Source organism: Sabethes cyaneus, chromosome 2, assembly GCF_943734655.1.
Source record: "Sabethes cyaneus chromosome 2, idSabCyanKW18_F2, whole genome shotgun sequence".
In the NCBI taxonomy this organism is placed as follows: domain Eukaryota; kingdom Metazoa; phylum Arthropoda; class Insecta; order Diptera; family Culicidae; genus Sabethes; species Sabethes cyaneus.
The window spans coordinates 27,692,468-27,715,603 of NC_071354.1; the positions used below are offsets into that span (position 1 = coordinate 27,692,468).

The following is a 23,136-nucleotide window of genomic DNA, read 5'->3' on the forward strand; positions in this document are numbered from 1 at the left end:
GCACGGATAATAAGAGCAGTTCGCTCACTCTATAGCGATACTGTAATAACAACGAAGCGCGGAACATCTGGATGAGATCACAATAGATCAAAATGCTGGTCGTAGTGATAATATACACACACAAAAAAACATCCGAATCGGCACTTGAAGCAGAATTTGGTAGCCAAGAAGCGTGCTCAACAGTCGACAGTGCTAAAGAAAAGCATTCAAAGTGGAAGAAATAGATTCAGTCGCATCTTAGGGTATGATGAGTTCTAAGAAAAAAGTTCGAGATTTTGTCATAACCAGAATAATGCAATAAAAGTAACACTTTGAAACTTGAAGCTGAATAAAACTACTGTAATCCAGTTATTTATGGGGTTTTCTGCGACACTCCAGATTTGGGTTTTTTGCGAGTTATAGATTATTCTACGCGTCAAAATTTACTTTTGGCCAGGCTTTACGGACCAGAACCTGACATGTGTAGAATGACGACAGTTCTTCGATTAACACCTTCATGGCGAAGTTGCAGAAGAAGGCGGAACGGAAGTTAACCCAGTAATGCTCATGGAAGATAGTAATGTACCTGCACCTGTTCTTCAAGAAGTCTAATGAAAAGTCGGGTTGCTGAAGACTAACAAAGCTACCAGTAAGGACCGCCTACCAACAGTTTTACAGCTATAGCCGAAACACGCTAGCAACGGCTTCACACTGGGATATAGATTTGTAAAGAGAAGCTACCAGAGGAATGGATGCAAGTAGTTATTTTTCTCATCTACAAAAAGAGTGATCGGCTCAACTGCTGCAACTACGCTGGTAAACACCGGTTACAAGATACTCTTCTGGATCCTATTACGTCGGCTGTCACCGATAGCTTTACGGACCCAATTTTTACCATTCGACAGATGTTGCAGAAATGTCGGGAGTACACATGTTCACTTATTTATTGATTTTAAAGCAGCATACGATACAGTTCAACGAGACCAGCTGCGGCAGATTATCCACGAACTCGGTTTACCAGATAAACTGACTCGACTGATCAGAGCTACGTTGATTCGTGCCATGTGTTTCATGCGCATCTCGGGGACACTCTCGAGTCCCTTCGAGACGCGGCGAGGGTGATTGAAACTAAAGGGCATCACAATTTTCAGTAAAAGTAGCCAACTCCTAAAATTCGCAATGATTTAGATATCATCAACAGGAACTTTGCGATGGCGGAAACAATCTAAAATCCCTGACTGAAAGCGGAGTTTACAGGGAATAGGCTAAAAATAAACGGACTGAAGACCAAATACATGAAACAAAGCTGTTCAAAGGAGACAAAAGCGCGCCTCCTATGGATGGCAACCATTGACGGCAACGAACTAGAAGTGGTAGATAAGTTCGTGTATTATGGATCGTTGGAAACCGCGGATAACACTAGTAAGGATCCAGTGGCCCATTCAAGCGGGAAATCTGGCCTACATTGCCCTTCACAAAACGCTTCTCTCAAGAAGCAAAAGCTACGCTGTAGCTGACAATGTACAAAACGCTTATTAGCCCCGTAGTCTGCCCTAGAGGGGGCCCTGTAGCCGCAAGGTTACCGAGTCTGCCTTGACAAGCGAGTGATCGTAGGTTCGAATCTTAGTAGAATCCGGCCATTCGATGTTAAGTGACTTTAGCATCGGTTTATTTTTAGACCGCCCTCCCCCTTTCTGCATTTAGTAATAAAAGCCTCTTGCCATGGCAAGTTATAAGCAGAGCCGGTGTTTAGGCCGGCAAACCCGTGCGGTGGAACAGAGCCTCGCGCTTCAGGGGGGTCTCGCGCTTGGTGATGACTAGAGAAAAATGTTAAAAATCCTAGTGGACAATCTCTGACTGTATCCAACGCAACTGACTGTTCAGAAACATTTGTATACTTTGTATTGTTTTCTTTGTTGTGACATTGATTGAGAAATCGTTCATACAACAAGAGACGGCATTTTGGGTTTTCCTTGATATTGAAGGCGCTTTCGATAACGTGCCCTTCGCTTCCATTTTTACGGCTCTCTTTCAGAACGGAATAGCCTAGATAGGCTAGATTCTTGCAACGCTTTCAAGCAGTGAAATCACAGCCTCATTGGAAGATACATCGCTTAACATTTTCGACGATGAAAAGTCCACAAGAACCTGCTTTATCTAGGCATAACTTTTTCGGAAGTTTGCTGCTTCTTACATGCCGAGTGTAGAACCCAGGTCCCAAAAGATCATTCACGGCACAAGATTACAACTATCTAGCTCAACTTCATCGATGGTTATGAGCAGTCCGGAAACGGTGTACAGCAAAAGACGATCAATACGACTGTCACAGTGGTCTTTCAACCCAATGCCCTTCTGGCATACAAAAAGGGCCTCGCTGCTTAATCTGCACAGGGCCTCGTGCGCTGTAACGCCGACTCTGGTTATAAGAGTGGTACTTGCTTGAGGTGCGAATGAAGCCTCTTGTTCAAGGGCAAATCATAACTTGTTCCACTACCTTGGTTCTAGGAACGATATTGGTAATGCAAAAGCAGTAAGGAACACATACACATCTACACACAACCTCACTCTGTGCTGAACTCTGCTTTGCCGACCATGAAGTCTGTTATAACCCAGGCTGGTTATATGAATGATATTTGCTCGAGGTGTGCATGAAGCCTCTTGTCCAAGGAGAAATTATAACTAGTCTCCGCACTTTCAGGCCCTAAAGCTAGATTGGTTGAAAAGTAGGAGGAAGCGTAGAAGGAAAAAAGGGGGTGAAAAACACTGACACTTTAAGCACGGATAATAAGCAGTTCGCTTACTCTATAGCGATACCGCAAAAATAACGAAGTGCGGAACAATGCCTATCACAATAGATCAAAATGCTGGTCGTAGTGATAATATCCATACAAAAAAAAGCCCCGTAGTTCTTTATGGACTTGAACCTGTGACACTGCTACGGAGCATACACGCGTCCTTGCCGTCTTCGAGCGGAAGTTTCTGAGGACAATATTTGGCGGAGTACAAACTGAAAACGGAGATTGGTTGAGGCGTATGAATCACGAGCTACAGGTACTGTTTGGAAAGATTCCCGTCATGCATCTGGCGTAGGCGGTAGGCTACGATGGGCCAGACACATCGGAAAGATGCCGGACGACAGTGCAATGAAAACAGTTATCTTCAACAACCCTACCGGAACCAGGAACACAGGGGTTCAACGTGCAAGATGGCTCGATCAGGTTGAAAGTGATTTACGACTTCTGAGACACCTGGGGAATTGGCGACGAGTGGTCTAAGATCAAGTTGAATGAAGTCGACTATTTGAAACATGTACGAGCCACATCTATGCTCCTAAGGTTCAGTTTCGAGCAAAATCACTGTGTACTGTGTATGCCTGCAAGACACGCACGCATGGCCAGAATTCCGCCAGAAAACTTACTGAGCTCTCCCGACCCCTTTATATTGATGCTCGACTATTACAAATGTGTCCGATTCGAGTTACCGTTTACTATAGTTGTGCTTGTTTAGTACAAATCTTCCATACGTAACAAGCCTAGCTGTTGCTTTTACTCTATATTTAAAAACCTTCCCCATTATTTCATGCCAGATGTAACGGCATAACAGCACGGCCATAGAAGTTCAATCGCGCAAAACAATCGCTTGAGAACTATTGATCAATTCCTCTTGTGATGCTTCACTACTCGTCACTTCATTTTCTAGTTGTTCCGGCTTATTTATGTTCGGTTTTTGGTACTTCATTTGCTTACAGCAACATCGTGTTTGTCATGTGTTTTGATTTTCCTTTTGAGGCCTAGGAGAGGAGTACGTTATTTTATGTACCTTATCATACTGCACAAGCCATAGAAAGCCCTATAATGGTTGAGATTTCAAAAAATTTACCTTTATCGAATTCCGGTACTCTACCTGACGCTTCTTTCTCATAAGTTCCTAATCATTACTGAAATGCGTATATGTACTTGTTGCTTTGAATTCAGTAAACGCACATGATTAAAATGCAGAAGATATGTATTACGCTGAGTTTTCGAGGCGAAGACTATTTCGCTTAGCAGCAAATATTATGGATCTCTCAAAACATAGGTAGTCGTAGTAAAACATAAATAACATCTATAGTTGGACAGTCATATTTTTGAAATCATCAAAGATATAAGATCAGAATACAAAATAGATTAGAAAAAGAAAACAAAACAATACTTGTAAAGTATCGAAAAATCTCCAAATGTGACGTAAAATAAATACACTTTGTAATTCATGTAATGAACATAAATAAAATAGAGAAAAGTAAACAGTACGCTTGTAAATGAGATTCACAAAAATAAGTCATAATCCGAAATAAAACCACTTACCACTTAACGCTTGTAATACGATGCAGGAAGCTTAAAGTGCACATGTTTCCTTCCGGAAACAACCGTTGAGCTATAGATCTGAGCTGTTCGAATAGATTCATCCATACCACGTGGTGGTATAGAAGGAGAACTATTTTCGTCACGCGAACAAGATTCCAAAGCACGCTGATTTAGAAAACCATTTGTTGAGGTTGAGCTTCGTTCAATCTGCATTGGTTCTTCCTGAAACGAACGGTTAGTTTTCAAGCAGTCCATATTACGAAAAGACCACAACTTGGCACGAGGTTTTGGCGACTTCTGCGGGCTGGCCGTTTTACGCCGCAAAAGCCACAAATAATCATCTTCTGGTTCCAGACGCTGGATGTGTTTTTTGCTGCAACAAAAATGCAATTATGCTATTTAAATCGTTTTTTTAAGCGTCAAGAAGCTACCGCATAGGTTTCCTATTGCTGGAAAGCTTTCGCAACGTTTTCCTGCACTCAACGTGCAACTCGATGGCCTCGCGAATGGTCTGAAACCAAGCGCTGCTCTCGTCCGGATTGTCGGCGGTGAAAATAATGCCATCTCCACTGCAGCTTAGCTTGAAACTTCCCCTAAACATTTCCGCTACTTTGCACTTCTTAAGAGGAAAAATGCAACAGCATTCCAGCCCGTTCTCCGTGAAGAGGTGATCCAAGTCCTTCAACATCCGACAGTAGACAAATTGATCGGACATCAGGATGCAGTACTTGCGTGAGGTGGATCCGTCCGTTTTAAGCTTCTGTAGAATACCTTCTTTCAAAATCTTTCGCCCTGGTTTGACCATTTTTAACGACTTATTAGCTAGGGCACTTTGAACAGTGATCAGTCTTTGGGTATTTTCGAAATCTTCTACAACCGAATTTATATGTGTAACCGACTGCTCCACCAAACGAATGGATTCCTGTAACTGTTTGTAAGCCGAGTCACAAGGGCTGGTGTAAAGTAGAACTTGCTGAAGCAACAATTTATAGCGAGGAATTCGCTGAATTGGGGTGATCAGCAAGGATATAAGTTTCATCTGAACTTCTGGACGACATTCGGTGTTAGTTATAAACTTCTTCATCGATGGACTTTTTTGCATTAACGATTGCAAAGTACAGAGTGAATTTCGATAGTCAAATGCATAAACTGAGTATAGCTTAAAGAAGGGTCCTAAATTCACAAATGCCTTAACCACTCTGTCCAAATCATCATCTAGCTTTTTCAACAATTCCTGACTGAGATTCTGAATAGTTTCCAGCTGGCCAAAGATTTGATTGTGTTCACGTTCCTGCATGAGACCATTGGTTCTAAGTGGTGTAACAAAATAATTAATCAGCAAATCTAACTGTCTCAGGTAGGACAGCTCGGAAGTCTTAATCTCTCGAATCGCCTGCAGGCGAAGTTGTACTCGTTTGTCTTCTTCGTTTGTGCCATTTGGTCCTGCAGCATTTGACTGTGTCGTTGGGAATACTGTTTTCCTTATATCTGATTTCAACAGTAGAGCAGGAAATGTTATATTGTTATTATTTAACGTATTTAGTATCACTATACTTACTTCTAACCGACTTTGTTCTAGTGTGTTGAATGTTTTGAGTTCTGAGGGCGGCAATCAGCTCGCTTCTCATGTCCTCCGGCATAAGGGGCTTTAGCATTTTTTGATTCAGATAATCGTTCCTTTCACGACTATCCATCCTAATTTAATCGACTTTAAGCAGGCTTAATGTAATTTAATTTAAATAACGCGATTTAATGGATTTAATTAAAAAATAAAGTCGTTTGATCGTTTATTTTAAATTATCGTAACTGTCAAAGCCCAACCCCCAACGGTATGTTAGATAGGGCTGGCAGCGAACAACTTTCACCTCAGAAATATTCACCACTGCAGAACTGCACGCTAAATTCAGATTACCAACAATGCAAAAAAAATCAAGCGAATATTAATAAGGTTTTGCACGGGCGAGCATAACCTCACTTCTTTGACGTCTATCAGTGGTTTGTTTACATGGACTTGGAACATGGGTTAACCTGAGAGAGAGTCGCGGAGACGGTCTTCTTTTTCTTATGCTTTGGCTGTTCTTCTTCTTCCTATTACGTTTGCTTTCATTTTCGGGCAAATAAATGAAACTTGTGCGTGAACATCTCATTGGACGTGTGAAGTGTGCATTTTATAATAACATATTTTGGTGTTAATTGTCACACGAGCATTTCAGTTTTTGCAAAAATGTTAATTTACAATTGAGACAAACAAGACTAATTCAATTCCGAATGTGTTTTTCACAAAAACACCGGCAGAAAACTTATGAGAATTAACAATACTTTTCCATTTTGGGACAACGATAACGACTGGCTGCATTTGACAGATCGTACTGGCTGCATTTGACGTTAGAATTTTTCCTCTTCGCGAATCTCTCTCAGGGGTTAACAAGTTGGAACTGAATATTGCTTAAGGCCTTAACGGCAAGTCAGAAAAGCACAAAAACTGCCATTCTGAGTAGTTTGGAGGGCGACACTGCTGGATAATATGCTTTTAAAACGTTTAACTCCAATTTATGCATATCGCGTTCGCCTAACAAATAGTAAACAAACCACGAGTGGATGTCAAATGGGTGAATTGCGTTCATTCCGGTTCATTCGTGACGTCACCTTGCAAAACCTTATACCAAACAAAAATTCTTTTATTTATTGCGCTCTTCACACTCAATTGTCGACCAACATTTGAAAGGGGCGGAAGAGCCAACTGTCGAACAGACCGAGCGAGAGTTATTTTTTGCTGGAGCAGCATAGGAAAATGAACTCTCACTCGTTCTGTTTGACAGTTGGCTTATCCGCCCCTTTCAAATGTTAGTCGACAATTGGACTGCACAGTTACAGTATCCCCCCGCTAATCCGACACCCCATAATCCGACGACTCAATAGTCCGGATCTCGCTAATCCGGAAAATTCCGAATTAAAACGTATTGTACTTGACTTCTTTCAATCGAACACTACCTTCGTTTGGCTTCTCCGTTAAAGTCAGAATGGCACTCTTTCTAACTAAATGGAAATGGTACACGGTGCTGCTTCTAACTACGTTCACTTTTGCCATGGCTATAATATTTTCATTGCTATTCTCAATAGACGGATATGCTTGCGCTTATTTCGACACTTACTAAGAATTTCAAAGTATTTTGTTGACGAAATTGAGTATTACCGCGTATAAAACATAGTTATTGCGTACTTACGACAAATATTTTCAAAAATTTCCGGAGTTGTTTACGTATGGATGTAAACAAAACCACATTTCAAACTCACACTGACGTCAGTTTGACTGTCGGATTATCGAGTCTAAATTCGCTAATCCGGCTATAAATTTGTCGGATTAGCGGGGCGGTACTGTATTAAGTGCAACCACAGAGAACAGATTAACAGGCTCGAAGGAAGTAATCGATTTTTTGTGTGTAAAATCTGTCGGTGGCGCCCTCCAGAAATAGTTTGCCAAACGCATCAAAAAATATCCATGTACCTTTATCAATATTTCTTTGTGCTGGAGTTACATAGCAGCGATGGTAGCGACATCAAGATTTAGTTTGCCACTTACTGTTCGAGGGGTGCTCTATTGAAGGATTACTCGAAGATTACATAAAAACCTTTTACACACTTTTTGTCAATTACCTGGTAGTCTGTTCTCTGTGGTGCAACCTTCAAAACTGTGATGAAAAGTGTGCTACTGATAATATCGCTAGTAATCTTATATCGATAATACCATCAAACTTTATCGTCATGGAAGAATATCAAAAATTGGAGGGTTTAAAGTGAAATCTTCTTCTTGATTTGTTATTATTTTAACATTTTTGTTCTATTTCTTACGTATTTTTGCTTATATTGCCATATTATCGTTATTAATTATTAACGATAACGAAACTTTATCAATAATCGTTATAGATTTTGACCGACGTTTCCCATCATTACAACTCTCCCATCTGAGCTGACATTTGATTTAGCAGTGGCGCCAGTACCAGTTGTAGGGAAAGCAAATAGTATTTAATTTTTCATTTATTTCATATATGCTGCATATTTATTCAAGTTATGAATTATGCGTGGAATTATGTATTTAGAAACTATTTTTATATTATTCTTTGCATCGATAACAACTCTACGTAAGCATTAGAATTTAAATAGAAATCAACCAACATTCATGGTTTTTTCCCACGAAATTTTGGCAACTTTTCTCACTTACAAAATGTGTAACTGGACAAGTGTGTTCAAAATCCAACTTTCAATGCAAAGAGCAATATCCCGCATTTTGCACCTTACTGGATACCGCAGTCTAAAAGTGCGACTGGCACAAAAAGTGCGAGAATGCGAATGCTGTGAGTGAGAAAGAGAAAGAGTGACAACTGCAATGTTGCTGTTTTGTTTTGTCATATACACCTTTGACCTTTTAGTTCAACAGTTGAAGATAGAATTAACAAAAGGGCGAATATCGCAAGCGTAAACAAACCGAGTGAGGGTTGTTTTTCCTATGCTGGCTCAGCAAAAAATAACTCTCACTCGTTTTGTTTTCATTTGCGACATTCGCCCTTTTGTTAATTCTATCTAGAATTATGTTTTATTTCGAATACCGTGTACCCCCGTTGGTATCCCGCATAATCAAAAACTATTGATAAAACGGTGGGTATTATAAATGTATTGTATGATCAACAGTTACTGTTCCTGATAAAGTTTTATACCATTTGCTATCATTCAAGTTCATATAGGTTTAACGATTGGCGTACGATACTGTATACAGTTAGTACTAAATAAATAGTAAGAACGAAATTCTGACCATTGAGTGAAAAATTAGGTTGAATGATTTTTCTGTGTACATATAAATGGGTTACATTATTTTACTGTGTACCCACAGATACGAACGAAAAAGCGATAAACTGTTATTCATTGCTTCGCTGTTGGACTTCCGCCCTCTACACTAACCGTCACCATTGTCACCGTCATTTCTGATTGCCGGTTAGAATCTTTGAGTGAAGATTATATCATCGTGAAAATGCTAGTGAGTATTGTTTAAAAATTGGATTGCCATAATTTAATTGAAATATTTTATCTGCAGATCGAGCAACTATTAAGCGACGAACATGTTCTTAAGTTTTGCCTTAAAGAGATCGCAGCATGCCGCGTATACTACTATCCGCTTTCATTTGGAGTGTCCAAGGTGATATCGGCGAGGAAGTCAAAAGTACGTATAGTGGTGACACGGTGACCTGCCAGGATTTAGTTACGCTGCACAGTTATCCATGAAGCTACCATGGTGGATGGTTACAAACGGAGGCGTGAGTGAAAATGCGCAAAATCGCAAGCGCCTGAGCATTACGAAATAATTGAAATTATATTTCATATCATTTATGAGCTAATAAACGAACTATATAATATGGCTAAATTATTTTCCATTGTTGAAACAATATTTATAGCGTAAAATAGCATACACCAACGATTTCCAGTATAATCCCTTAACCATATCAAAACCATTACACGAATGATACGTGCACCATTAGTAACAATATAAATACCATTGTCCCTGTCATTCAATGTGAATCGTTTGTTTCCGAAAAACCATAATAATACTATATATGTAATAGTTTTAGTACAATTTCACTGACTGTATGTCCACCATACCAAGTATGGTATCGCCAAAAAATTGTTCGCGAAAATCAGCATTTTTGTATGGTAACCATACCTAACGACTAGTTCATACAATGGTTATTTCTCAAGTTACCATTTACCACATAGTCAAAACCATTGCTGAGTATAGTCTGCATATGGTTATCTGATTATATAGCAAATGGTCCACTTGATTCACCAAATGGTTAGAAAACTATATGGAAAATCGTTGGCATATGGTATTTGACTATGCGGGATGACCTTCTTTATTCTGAACATTTTTAATCTGTACCCCGGTGATATGAATGCGTTCACATTAAAAAAAACGATCAAGCGTCATACACAATATTGACGTTAAAGTTGACCGGGTAAATTGAAAAAAAAGCAAAAAAACTTAATGCGTTCCCTCTTGCTCAACGGCTTTGGCAATATAGCTCATATGGAACTTACCTCTCGCCAGTACTCAAAATAGACCATTTTAGTCTAAACTGCCGAGCCAATTACCTCTTCTACAAACCGGACGTTTAGAATTCGCGCATGTTTGAAATATTTTCAAAACGTTTATTTTCGTCAAATTAAAACAACAAGTTCATAGGGTGCGCGTCTTTCGTGTAGGTGAAAATGAATATTTACCAAATACAGTGGACCCCCGTTCGTTTGAACGATTCCTCATGCAAACTAACGGGGTTACTTTTTAATTTGAACAACTGGTAACCCGAAATATGCTGAAACCTGTGTGAACTGGCCGCCCTACACTTTGTTATTGTTTTGGTGGTTTGTTTTAGTTGGCAGTTGCAAGTGCGAATATTGCATTTTCCGATCGGATTTCTATCTTAATCGTTAGGAAAACGAAATGTAAAACCGATTAAACACGCTAGGTCAGTATAAACAAATCGTGTTTATGTGCATTGTCTGCATAAGCAAATGATGTCATGTTGAGAATGACATTTGAACCATTTTTAATTTGCACGTCGTGCAAACCAACGGGGTTCAAATTAAAAAGTGTTCAGATTAAAAATGGTCAAACGAAAGGGGGTCCACGGTATTCAGATTAAAAATGAACTCGCCCAATCTGAACGAGGTATTTTTCATATTAGCGGGGGTTGAGTGTAATAGCTACAGCACTCATGCGCTAATACAGGTTTTCCGTCAATATTTTTTTCTCCACTAAATGTTCGGTTTTGACCACCCCATCGACATCTCTATAACGAGCTGCAGTAAACGTCAGCGACAGCATGTCCTGGGCTCAAAATTTAACAGCGGGAAGTTGAGTGAAACGCAGTGCTGACAAGCTATCTCATTTTCGCACACACGAGATGTTGGCAGCGAAAACATAGTTGCCTGCCGATGGGGTGGTTTTGACTCTTAGAAATGATACCCATATAAAAATTACTTTATTAACGCCTCTAACTACTGTAAAAATGAAAAACTAAAATACGTATATTTCAACCCGTCACTTCTCGGATGCATTACATGCCTTTTTGTAACAGTGTCCACTATTTTCACCACTTCGAAACCATTTGTGCCACTCTTTACTCTTGTGGCTAGCAACACACGAAACAAAAAAGAAGGTAATCATTAGCTTTTCATTCGTTTTGTCCTTTTCACTCAATCGCTGATACACATATGTCAAAAGCTGTTGTGCAATGCTGCCAGAAAATCTGAAAAGTTGGATAAACAGTGCAGCCGAAACGAATTTTTTAAAACTCAACATTCGTGATATGGTGAAAAGAAACTCAACATTCTTGCAATTTGAATTGTTTAAAAAATCATAGTAAATTATAGAGTCAACGACAAAAATATATTTTTGCACCATTGTCACTCGTATAGAGCTTGCTAATTTGCGGTTGTGTTGGTGGTTTGTTTTCCCCCAGTTTGAAAAACGACATGGAAAAACCAACAGCAACAGCAACAAATCGCGTGTACGTATACGCGGCATAGTGTGCGTACGGAAGCTGTCAGCAATCTCAATTAGGAGTACTTTCGAGAAAAAATAAGAAAATCAGGGGTATGATCTGACGGAAAAGCTCTATTATGGTAACAGTAGGATACAAAATATAGTAAGAACAATAAAACTTATTGTCAGGAAAGATAACTCCGCCATCAAACTTATTGTAGTTCACCATAACTTTCATGGTTTTAAGAGATTTTCCATAAAAATGACGGGTTGTTAAGTATCTTAACAATAAAAAGAACTATTTTTTCGCAAACAAAAATTTTCATTTGCATCAGTGAAAGTTATCGTCCTTACCTTATTTTGGGGAACAGCTGATGCTGGAGGAACAAACCGAAAAATAGCGATTACTCTTGCGATTACTAGTTTCTCCGTTTGCCACACTGCAGAGCACATATTTCAGTCAAATTTTCCATCCTGTTCCAAATTCAAGCACATATTTTGAAAATTTGCTGGTATTTAAGCCAGCGGAAGAAGAAATTCATTCTGTACCTTGGTGACAAAGGAATGCATCTCTTTTGTTTACTGTTGTTGTTTGCCTCATTTTCAAGCACCAATACACACATAACTGGAAAGCTCTATAACCTGTAAATATCCAGTGATGCCAGTGCCAATACTTGTCTAGGGACTATGAGGTCTGTTTTCCGACCGAGCGCCGAGCCGAACATTTGCTTCTGCCAGTTTGGTTCGTGGATCGTGGCACTCACACACAAGCGAGCGTGTTGGACGAACATGAATTCACCAACATTTTCGGCCAACATGTACGTACGTGTATGGGGGCCTTTACTGTGAGTATTTTTAGTGTAGACGCATTTTTTCTATACTACAAAATTCAATGTAAATTTGCAATGCACAACTCCTACAATGCAAAATTTCTCCCCCTTAACCAGTAATGTTGCCCTTACGGCAGCCATTTTCAGCTAACAGCTGTCATTTGCGACAGTTTACTCACCACACCGGAAACAGTACAGGCAGCTGTCAAAAATGTGTTTCGTCTGCTGCTGCCTTCTTTTTCCGGCGAACTTAGCTGCTGTCGAACACATTTCAGTGGAAGCAGCGTAAAGTTTTTCGATTTTTCCACCACAATGGTGGTAAGTATTCGACTAGAAGTAGTGAAATACTTCAAGAATTCACTCATTGTTTGTGTGGAACCGAAATTTACGCGAAAATTATTGTGAACAATGAAGAAAAACGAATGTTAAAAATAGTTTGACTCGTCAGCTAGAAGTTTGACGTTTTTACCAGCGGAGCAACGAGTGAATTTGTTTACAATCGGAAATTTGCCCTCAGCATGGACGATTTCTAAATAAAAGTTTTTCTATTTCTTTCAAACTACTAGAATCTACGTCAAAGAAAGAAGACCAGGAAGCTACGAGGTCATGTCAGCCACGGACATGGTCGTATCGGTAAGTTACTTTCGAAAAGCTTTAGCTGGAGGTTATGTGGTATGTGTTTGTGATTAAATGGCTAACCGATAATTCCCACAGGCAAGCACCGTAAGCATCCCGGAGGTCGCGGTAATGCTGGTGGTATGCACCACCATCGGATAAATTTCGATAAATACCATCCTGGTTACTTCGGTAAGGTCGGTATGAGGAATTTCCACCTGAACCGCAACCACAAATACTGCCCAACGCTGAACCTCACCAAGCTGTGGACCCTGGTCGGCGAAGACAAGCGTATTGAGTGCAAGAAGGACAAGACCAAGGTGCCGGTTGTGGATCTAGTGAAATTCGTAAGTATCCTATTCCCTACTGTTTTGGTTTAATTTGTTAACTTTACATGATGATAGTTATGTACGGGCGGTCAGAATGCATACTGTGTACAAATTCATGCAACCAATAATGTTGATCGTACATTACTGATTATATAAGGCTGCGAATTAGCTAGTTATCGTGGAAAAACGCATTCCTCACATTCGATTTGTTTCGTGTGTCGTTTCAGGGCTACTTCAAACTGCTGGGAACGGGACACATCCCAAATCAGCCCATCATTGTCAAGGCGAAGTTTTTCTCGCGCAAGGCTGAGGATAAAATCAAGAAGGCGGGCGGTGCCTGCATTCTGAGGGCGTAACGTAAACCAACAAAAAACATTCGTTTTTATTAAGGCAGTAGGAAAGTAAACTCTACGGAAGAAAATATACGGAAATGTTGGCGAGAAAAATGTGCTTATTTTTTCTACCTACCAATGAAAAGAACTGCTTCCTTGCGAAATTAAGTGAAGGGCATCGCAGTTTGCAACAGGAATGGTCCGATAACTTGGACTCAATTTTGATTCACTTGACAGTACCATCTCAGCCTGTCAAAATTTGACAAAGTTTTGTATGGGACATTTGTAGAACTAGTTATTATCTACAATTTTGCTGAATAAAGTTTTGCTGTATCTTTTGTAGTTACGGTGCTACAGTACTTAGTACCTTATTAGTAACGTTCATTTAGTTACTAATGAGGTACTAATATTGTAGCTCCGTAACTTAAAAGATATTCACTTCATTAAAACCAAATCTAGGCTAAATGTCAGATCAGTAACTGATAACTACCGACCCGGTATTTAAAAAAAATCACCCCTATTCTTAATTTCGTTCGATTTGTTTCGAACGAGTTGTTTTTTCCATTTCATTTTGCTGGCGGAATGAAGAATGCCGTCCACTTTCGTTCGAAATATAGGATAGGGATAACTAATTGATTGGCAATCGGACTATTTTAGAAATAATGCACCCACGCGGCTTATCGTCTCTCTCATGAATATCATCCGTTTGTTAGTGTATATATTGTACAAAAATATCTTTCCACAATGATGCTGCTAATCATCCACTGTTCCTTTCTCATGAACGACACTATCTAGGTATATCGTTACGTTCTCTTCCCTACCGTATCATATTGCTTCGTCTATCGCTAATAGAATAACCAATAGAAGATTATCTAGAGTATAGCTACATTTTACCCCACATGTATGGGTTTATTTCCTGTGGCTGTGATAATTCACAATAAAGCAAAATTATCGGACGTATTTCGTTAGCAGCCGTTAAAGAATTAATAGGTCTAAGAAACGTGTGAAACAAAATAGCGGATATAGGTACGTACATATAGTTAAAACGATTGGTAGTCGTTGTATTGAGTTCCTTGCTGTCCTAAGCGAGAGAGATCTTTTTCAAAAACTCAAAACCTTGTCGGTTTGAAACCTTTTGAAAACTTTAAAACGTGATAGAAGTAAAATATTTTGTTCAATTTTAAAAAATGAATAGTCATTAAAATAATTTTAATAAATATACGAAAAAATAATCATTTTAAAAATGATAAGAATATGGACATGAAAAACAAAACGGGATTTTTGTTAGTGCTCGGCGTCTCAGACGTTGCAAACCGAACCGAATCAACTTAAAAAGCAAATTAGGTTAAAAAATGCTACTATAAAGGGGGAAAGGTAGATAAAATTTTGCATAACTATCAAGAGTCTACCGTAAGCTGACCGGCTGGCGACGAGGAAGCTGCTGTCTTCCTCCGTTTTTTCTCCTTCAGCTGCTGGTTTTGGCTGGAGCTAATATCTGCTCGGAGAGCATAACAATGCACTGTTCCTGGGTGATGGCCGCTAGCTCCTTCAACCATTCGTCCAATATGACCGCACTCACGGCAAGATCACGCTGCCGCTCGCTACCAACTCCAATGACCGACCCGTTGATGTTTACCGATGTGTATTCTAGGCTGTTGTGGCCACTACCAGGACCCGCGGAACCGACGTTTAAGGAACCGACCATACTGTTCGCTGTGGGATGATCCACGAACTGAGTCTCCGCTTCGCGAGACTCTCGCCGGCTACCGCCAGGTGTCACCAGGCTACTGACACCGGAACTGCTGGCCGATTGCAGCGAGCCGGGCGGTCCTAGCGAAGCAGTCGAAGATTGACTGGCCGGTGAAGCAGTATTGTTGCTTGATCCTCCTCCTGCACACGGAATAAGAGGAAGTTAGTTTCACGCCGGTAACATACGTTAGGTTACTATGTACAGACAGGAATAATATTCAGAATCAAAATACGCCCCCGCAAATAGCAAATTCTACTTGGCATGCAATAATCCCTCTTTTTAACTGCTGGTTATAGGTACATATAAAACATTAGGATGGGTACTTCCGTCAATATAAATTTGTGATTTTTTTTTCGGTGCGACAGGTGCTACGTTTTGCAAAATTCATGTAAAAATAACGATCTTTTAATCGCTGTCAGTAGGAAAGTTCTGTTTTTAACAGGTGAGTTCGTCAGCTTGGAAGTCTCAAAGCAATTATGGGACTGGCAATTTTCAAAATTATCGTATGGGTAAATAATAAATAAGGTCTCTTAATGGTGAACTTCTGAACGAAAACGATGAACGAAAACCATGGTATTTTTTCTTATATAAAGTATTTTTCCTGTTTGCCGATTTTTATTGGTCTTTTATTGGTCAAATTTTCATGATATGTAACGTTAAATAAGCGATGACCCAAAAAATAGCAATTTTTTTTAGAATTCTCTAGTAAAATAGAAGACCTTTAATGTTTTTCACATAATTTTTGTTCTAAAGACCATGTGCAACTATTAGAGTACAGGACAATTGCGGGTCTCTGACTCTAACACTAACAGCCTCCATCAGCCGAGATTCGAACATACGACGACTGGCCAGATTAGACCAGCATCGTACCTCGAGACCAACTGGGATGCCGTATTCTGTACAATAATTTTGAAAAGTGCTCAGGCGTATCTTTGATTGCTTAGCTTTGATGTGTGTTTGGTATGATTAGAAAGAATTTATAGATGTATCGTGCGGTGACCGGTGAGTGTTTGTAAGAATATGAAATATTTTAAAACAGAGGTAAACGGTTCTATTTAGTGCAGCAGGGCTTAACTTTCCGTTACTCGTCGATTTTAGTCTGTTTCAGTGATATCTCAATCTCTTCAGTGGAAACATGAATGAGATGGTTTTCGTTGTCTGTTTGTCATATTTGATGTCGGCAGGGACTATAGACATTTCGATACTAAATTTCTGTTTCTTTCAAATTCGGTCATGGTCAGAGATGGTTCGATCACTTTGACTCAATTTTGCTTCATTTGACAGTACTATCTCAGCCAAGCAAGGTTTGAAAAGGTTGTGTATGGGACATTTGTAGAACTAGTTACTATCTATAAATGCTGAACATAGCTAGGCTGTATCTTTAATGAACGTTCACTTAGCTATTAACGGAGTAGCAGCATTGTAGCACCGTAAACACAAAGGATGCCACAAAACTTCATTCAGCAATATTGTACATAATAACTAGTTCTACAAATGTCTCATACATAACTTTTGCAAATTTTGCTTGGGTTAGTTGGTACTGTCAAATGAATCAAAATTAAGTCAAAGTGATCGAACCATCCTTGGTCATGGTAACAGAAAAATTGCGAAACGAAGAAATAAAACTAACTTCACTCTCAAATAGTTCTACTTGGTTAAATGGTTATATGGTAATTTCTACGGAATAAAGTGGAAACTAAACACCCTCTAGCGCAACATTGATCTACCAAAAAACGAAGATATTTGCAACGCCGGTAATACTTGCAACACTGACTATTAAGGTGAAATCAGTCGTCATCGATCCTGCAAATTTCAAAAGCAGTTTTTACGTTTGAAACAAAATTTTTGTTCATCAAAATATATTCGCTGTGTTCAGATTGGCAAGGAGAATACAGTCAATACATTTCTATAAACAGAACCCCGCTTTTGGGCCCAGAAACTGCTTCCGAAATTGGGCTTTCCGACAAAAAGTTGATGACTGCTTTCCATTAAATGCACATCATTTATGTTTATGTTTCAATACAAAGAAAGATTTTATTTAATTCGCATAGAATAATTCGATTCTTAAATCATTGTAATATTGATTATACATGGAACTTTAAATAGTTATTTTTGGGTGTTTCGGCATCTGTTTTACTTTGGTCAACTATCATCAGAAATATCTAAACACTAATAATTAAATTTTTCCTACATTATAATGCCTGATAAACAAAATTTCTCCAATTTACTCGGTTGTGGGTTACTGCTCTCCATTTCCTTGGGCACCGCGTACTTTCCGCAAAATCTCGCTTCACCTGGTCTAACCATCTTGCTCGCTGCGCTCCTAGTCGTCTTGTTCCTACCGGATATGAAGCGAACACCATCTTTGCAGGGTAGTTGTCCGGCATTCTTGCAACATGCCCTACCCATCGTATCCATCCAGCTTTAGTCACCTTTTGAATGCTGGGTTCACCATAGTTCATAGTTCGTCCTCCACCTCCATACTTCGTTCTCCGGAATACACTGCCGAAGATCGTTCTTAGCACTCGTTTCTCGAAAACTCCGCGCACTCACAGGTCCTCCTGAAGCATTAGCCACGTTTCACGCCCGTAGAGAACAGCCGGTCTAATAAGTGTCTTGTAACAGGATGCACTTTGTACGGGGCTTAGCCGGTTGGTCCGTAATTGATTGTGAAGCCCATAGTAAGCACGAATTCCGCTGATAATATGCCGTCGAATCTAACGGCTGGTGTCATTGTCTGCCGATACCAGTAAGCCAAGGTAGACAAATTCATCGACTGCCTCTAACTCATCGTCATCGATCTTTACATTACTGCCCAAGCGGCGTCGATCGGCCTCGATTCTGCTGGCCAGCATTTATTTTGGTTTAAACGTATTTGCTTTTAAGCCAATCTTTTCTGCTTCGTGCAAGTGTTCTGCCGATAATTTCTATGTCTTCAGCTAAGCAGACGAATTGACTGCATTTGTTGAAGATTGGTCCCCACGTGTTGATATTCGCTTGATTCATAATACCTTGTAGCGCTATGTTGAACAGCAGCCGTGAGAGACCATCACCTTAGTGAAGCTCTCTGTGTGATTCGAATGCACTCGACAGTCTACCCGAAATCCGAACACAGTACTGTGTACCGTCCATCGTAGATTGATTCAGTTTTAAGAGCTTTCTACACTCGTCGATGACTTTCCATTCCATTCCATTCCAGGTCTTTTCGATCGATGGTATCGTATGCGGCTTTGAATTTAACAAACTAATGATACGTGGGAACTCTGTGTTTGCGGCCCTTGTGGAGGAAGTGGAGGAGATCGCTCATGCCGTATCAAGAAGTTCTCTCCACTATACTCGTTCCTGGGCTATCAATTACGTTTAATTACGTTACGGCTATTATTACGTTTATATGCGTACAAGTACAATGCGTACCATCGATAGAAACAGTCGTTCTTATCCAGTAGCTCCAATTCCTTCAATTACCGCGGAGTGGCGATACCCACAGGAACATGAGGAGTCAGGAAAACACCTTAACAAAGACCAACCCCAGTGGAAGTTGCAGTAACAGGTAAGACGTGGCTCTTCGGAACTTTTGAATTTCTGTTTTCCTTGTTAGGAGCGGCTTGAAATGGCTTCTGCCGGTCAGTGCCCTTGTGTCTTGGTGGGTGGCGAAACAGTGGATGGAGCCGCAGGCCCTATGGTCGCCACCATAAGATTTGGCAGGAGGAGAAGCTACCGAAGAAATGGATGGAAAGAGTGATTTGGCATAACGCTGGTAAACACCGCATACAAGGCACTCTCCCAGATCTTGTAACGCCGGTTGTCACTGATAGCATGAGCCTTTGTAAAAAAACTATCAGGCGAGCTTCAAGGAGGTTTGCGCAACTGCAGACCAAATTTTTACCATATGGCAGAACTTACAAAAATGTCGGGAGTACAATATGCTCACACATCACATCTTTATTGATTTCGAAGCAGCATACGATACAGTCGATTGAGACCAGCCATAGCAGATTATGCACGGACACGGTTTTTCGGACCAACTGACGCGACTGATCTGGCTGATTTGGCTGGTAAACGGCTTGGTAATGCGTACCATCGGTGCCTTGTGCACTGGGCATAAAATAGACCCACAGTGGTTCACAGCCTCTTACCTAGCAACTCCTACCCCTACCTCCTCGTGGTACACGCCGGGATACGAGCAACCTCGGTGGAGATCAGGTAACCAACCCCGGTGGAAACCAAGGTCGTATGCTGACAGGGGAGGAGGGCTCCTTCGAGCTACGTTGGCCCTCCGGCGATACTGTGGGGTTGGTTGCGGGCTTTGCAAGCCTGAACCACTAAAAAAACCAAAGCAATGGACTCCGTAAGTAACAATAATAACTCTAATCGGAACAATCGGCAAAGACCCAGGCGACGAAAACGGACTAACAATTGGAAATTAGGAACATGGAACTGTCGGTCTCTAAATTTCCTCGGAGTACCCACGTGCTTTCTAAAGAAGTCAAGGGCCGATTCTTCAATATAAGCATAATTAACGTGCACGGCCCCCACCTCGGAAGTACCGATGATGACAAAGACGAATTCTACGCGCAGTTGGAGCGTGAATACGGCCGCTGCCCAAGACATGATGTCAAAATTATCATCGGGGACTGTAATGCTCAGGTTGGTCAGGAGGTGGAATTCAAACTGGTGATTGGACGGTTCAGCGCCCACCCGCAAACGAACGAAAACGGCCCACCGTGGGATGAAACTCAAATCTAGGTGGACAAAAGTAATTACGCTTAAACTGTTAGTCCTAGGTATAAAGTATATTCGGAGAAAATTTGTTATTTCAACTTCCGCATTTTTTGCTGTATATGGCATTAGGGTGATCATCATAGTAGGCGTGTGCAAAATATAAACTTTTTTATGGTTGAAGTTAGGTTAATAAAATGTTCTGCAAAGTTAAAGAACATTACATTTTGAGTAACTTTGCTAAAGAAATGGAAGCCCTATCTTTTATGGTTGATGGACTGGGGTAATTTAAAGTTTTTGGTCGGGGTGGACCTAAAAAATCCGTTTTTCCTTAATATCTCCTTTCGTGTTCATTTCTCACAAATTATGCCTTCTGAGCACTTTCACATCTATTGAAAACGCACATTTTGTTTGAAGGAATTAGGTCGCTATCTCCTTCGGTTCTGAAGCTACAGAGAGTTTTTCTAAAAAAATAAGCTTTTTTCAAATGTCAATAACGTAAAAACTGCTCAAAAGCAGCACATGAAATTTTGTATGGATGTTTAGTAATATATTGGCCACCGAAATTAATTGAGATCGCACCGGTCCAGGTCGGCCCTTTTTTGCTAGGACGTATTGAATATGATGTAAAAATTACCGTTTTACCTGCCAAAATCGCAATTTTCACGGTAATAAGATGGATTAAATATTTATTTGTATTTTTTATTTGGTTTTTTTTGCGTGATTAAGTTAAATACAAATATTTAGAATTATTTTTGTTTTTTAATCCATCTTCTTACCGTAAAAATTGTGATTTTGGTAAGTAAAACGGTAATTTTTACTTCATATTCAATACGGTCTAGCAGAAAAGGGCCGACCTGGACCGATGCGATCTCAATTAATTTCGGTGGCCAATATATTACTAAACATCCATACAAAATTTCATGTGCTGCTTTTGAGCAGTTTTTACGTTATTGACATTTGAAAAAAGCTTATTTTTTTAGAAAAACTCTCTGTAGCTTCAGAACCGAAGGAGATAGCGACCTAATTCCTTCAAACAAAATGTGCGTTTTCAATAGATGTGAAAGTGCTCAGAAGGCATAATTTGTGAGAAATGAACACGAAAGGAGATATTAAGAAAAAACGGATTTTTTAGGTCCGCCTCGACCAAAAAACTTTAAATCACCCCAGTCCATCAGCCATAAAAGATAGGGCTTTTATTTCTTTTGCAAAGTTACTCAAAATTTAATGCTCTTCAACTTTGCAGAACATTTTATTCAGCTAACTTCAACCATAAAAAAGTTTATATTTTGCACACGCCTAGTATGATGATCACCCTAATGCCATATACAACAAAAAATGCGGAAGTTGAAATAACAAATTTTCTCCGAATATACTTTATACCTAGGACTAACGGTTTTAGCGTAATTACTTTTGTCCACCTAGATTTGGGTTTCATCCCACGGTGCGGCCTAAGACTTGTCGACTTCGCCGCCTCCAAGAACATAGCCATACGTAGTATCTTCTTCCAGCATAACCTCTACCATCGGTACACCTGGAGATCACCCAACCAAGAGGAGAAGGAGTGCGAAGAACTCGAACAGTTGTTCCGCTTTCACGACACACGGAAGTTCTATCAGAGACTCAACGGATCTCGCAAAGGCTTCGTGCCGCGGACCGAAATGTGCAGAGATAAAGATGGAGGTATCTTGACTGACAACCGTGCCGTGATCGAAAGGTGGAAGCAGCACTACGATGAACACCTGAATGGCGTGCAGGCGGAAGACCATGATAGCGGAGGAAGTGACCACGTTGGTGCAGCAAGCGACGAAGATGTGCCACCCCCATCGATAAGGGAAGTTAAAGAAGCCATCCAGCGGCTGAAGAACAACAAAGCAGCGGGAAAGGATGGCATTGGAGCGGAACTTATTAAAATGGGCCCGGACAAGTTGGCCGGCTGTCTGCATCAACTGATTGTCAAGATTTGGAATACGGAACGACTACCGGAGGAGTGGAAAGACGGGATTATCTGCCCTATCTACAAGAAAGGTGATAAGCTGGATTGTGAGAACTACCGAGCAATCATTATCCTGAATGCCGCCTACAAAGTGGTGTCCCAAGTCCTCTTTCATCGACTATCGCCAATAGCCAATAGATTTGTGGGAAGTTACCAGGCCGCCTTCATGGAGGATCGGTCTACGACGGACCAAATCTTCACCCTGCGGCAGATCCTCCAGAAGTGCCGCGAATTCCAAGTCCCCACGCACCACCTGTTCATCGATTTCAAAGCCGCATATGATAGCGTAAACCGACAAGAGCTATGCAAAATTTTGGACGAAAACGGTTTTCCGGGTAAGCTTACTAGACTTATCATGGCTACGATGGATGGGATCCAGTGCCGTGTGAGAATCTCGTGTGGATTGTCGGACCCATTCGAATCTCGCAGGGGACTTCGACAAGGAGATGGCCTTTCCTGCCTGCTATTCAACATTGCGCTTGAAGGTGTTATAAGACGAGCGGCGATCGAAATGCGAGGCACGATTTTCAATACTTCAAATTTTCAGATGACTTCGAGGTAGTCGACGAGTTCGTATACCTTGGCTCGCTGGCAACAGAGTACAACAATACCAGCCGTGAGATTAAAAGACGTATTATCAGCAGAAATCGGGTCTACTACGGACTCCACAAACACTTGCGGTCGAACAATTTGAGCCCCCGTACAAAGTGCA

General features: G+C 40.5%; 3 protein-coding genes across 7 annotated transcripts in view; 1 reads left to right on the forward strand and 2 right to left on the reverse strand.

Moving 5' to 3' along the window:
- Positions 1-4,325: 4,325 nt before the first annotated feature.
- Positions 4,326-6,016, reverse strand: LOC128735211 (putative protein tag-52). The gene is made up of 3 exons (XM_053829703.1): positions 5,881-6,016; positions 4,754-5,810; positions 4,326-4,695 (listed from the first exon to the last, which is right to left on the reverse strand). Exons 1-3 carry the CDS (start codon positions 6,014-6,016, stop codon positions 4,326-4,328), a joined length of 1,563 nt encoding a protein of 520 aa, XP_053685678.1.
- Positions 6,017-12,932: 6,916 nt separating this feature from the next.
- LOC128738848 (60S ribosomal protein L27a) lies at positions 12,933-14,071 on the forward strand. The gene is made up of 4 exons (XM_053834286.1): positions 12,933-13,001; positions 13,250-13,316; positions 13,398-13,645; positions 13,855-14,071. Exons 1-4 carry the CDS (start codon positions 12,996-12,998, stop codon positions 13,981-13,983), a joined length of 450 nt encoding a protein of 149 aa, XP_053690261.1. The 5' UTR covers positions 12,933-12,995; the 3' UTR covers positions 13,984-14,071.
- A 578-nt stretch (positions 14,072-14,649) lies between these two features.
- LOC128738847 (FHIP family protein AAEL005291) overlaps positions 14,650-23,136 on the reverse strand; it is a 41,807-nt gene continuing 33,320 nt past the window's right edge. For all 5 annotated transcript variants that reach the window (XM_053834282.1, XM_053834284.1, XM_053834283.1 and 2 more), the window contains exon 10: positions 14,650-15,849. In XM_053834282.1, coding sequence (XP_053690257.1) covers positions 15,425-15,849 — 425 coding nt within the window. In that variant the 3' untranslated portion in view covers positions 14,650-15,424. The remainder of the gene's footprint in view (positions 15,850-23,136) is intronic.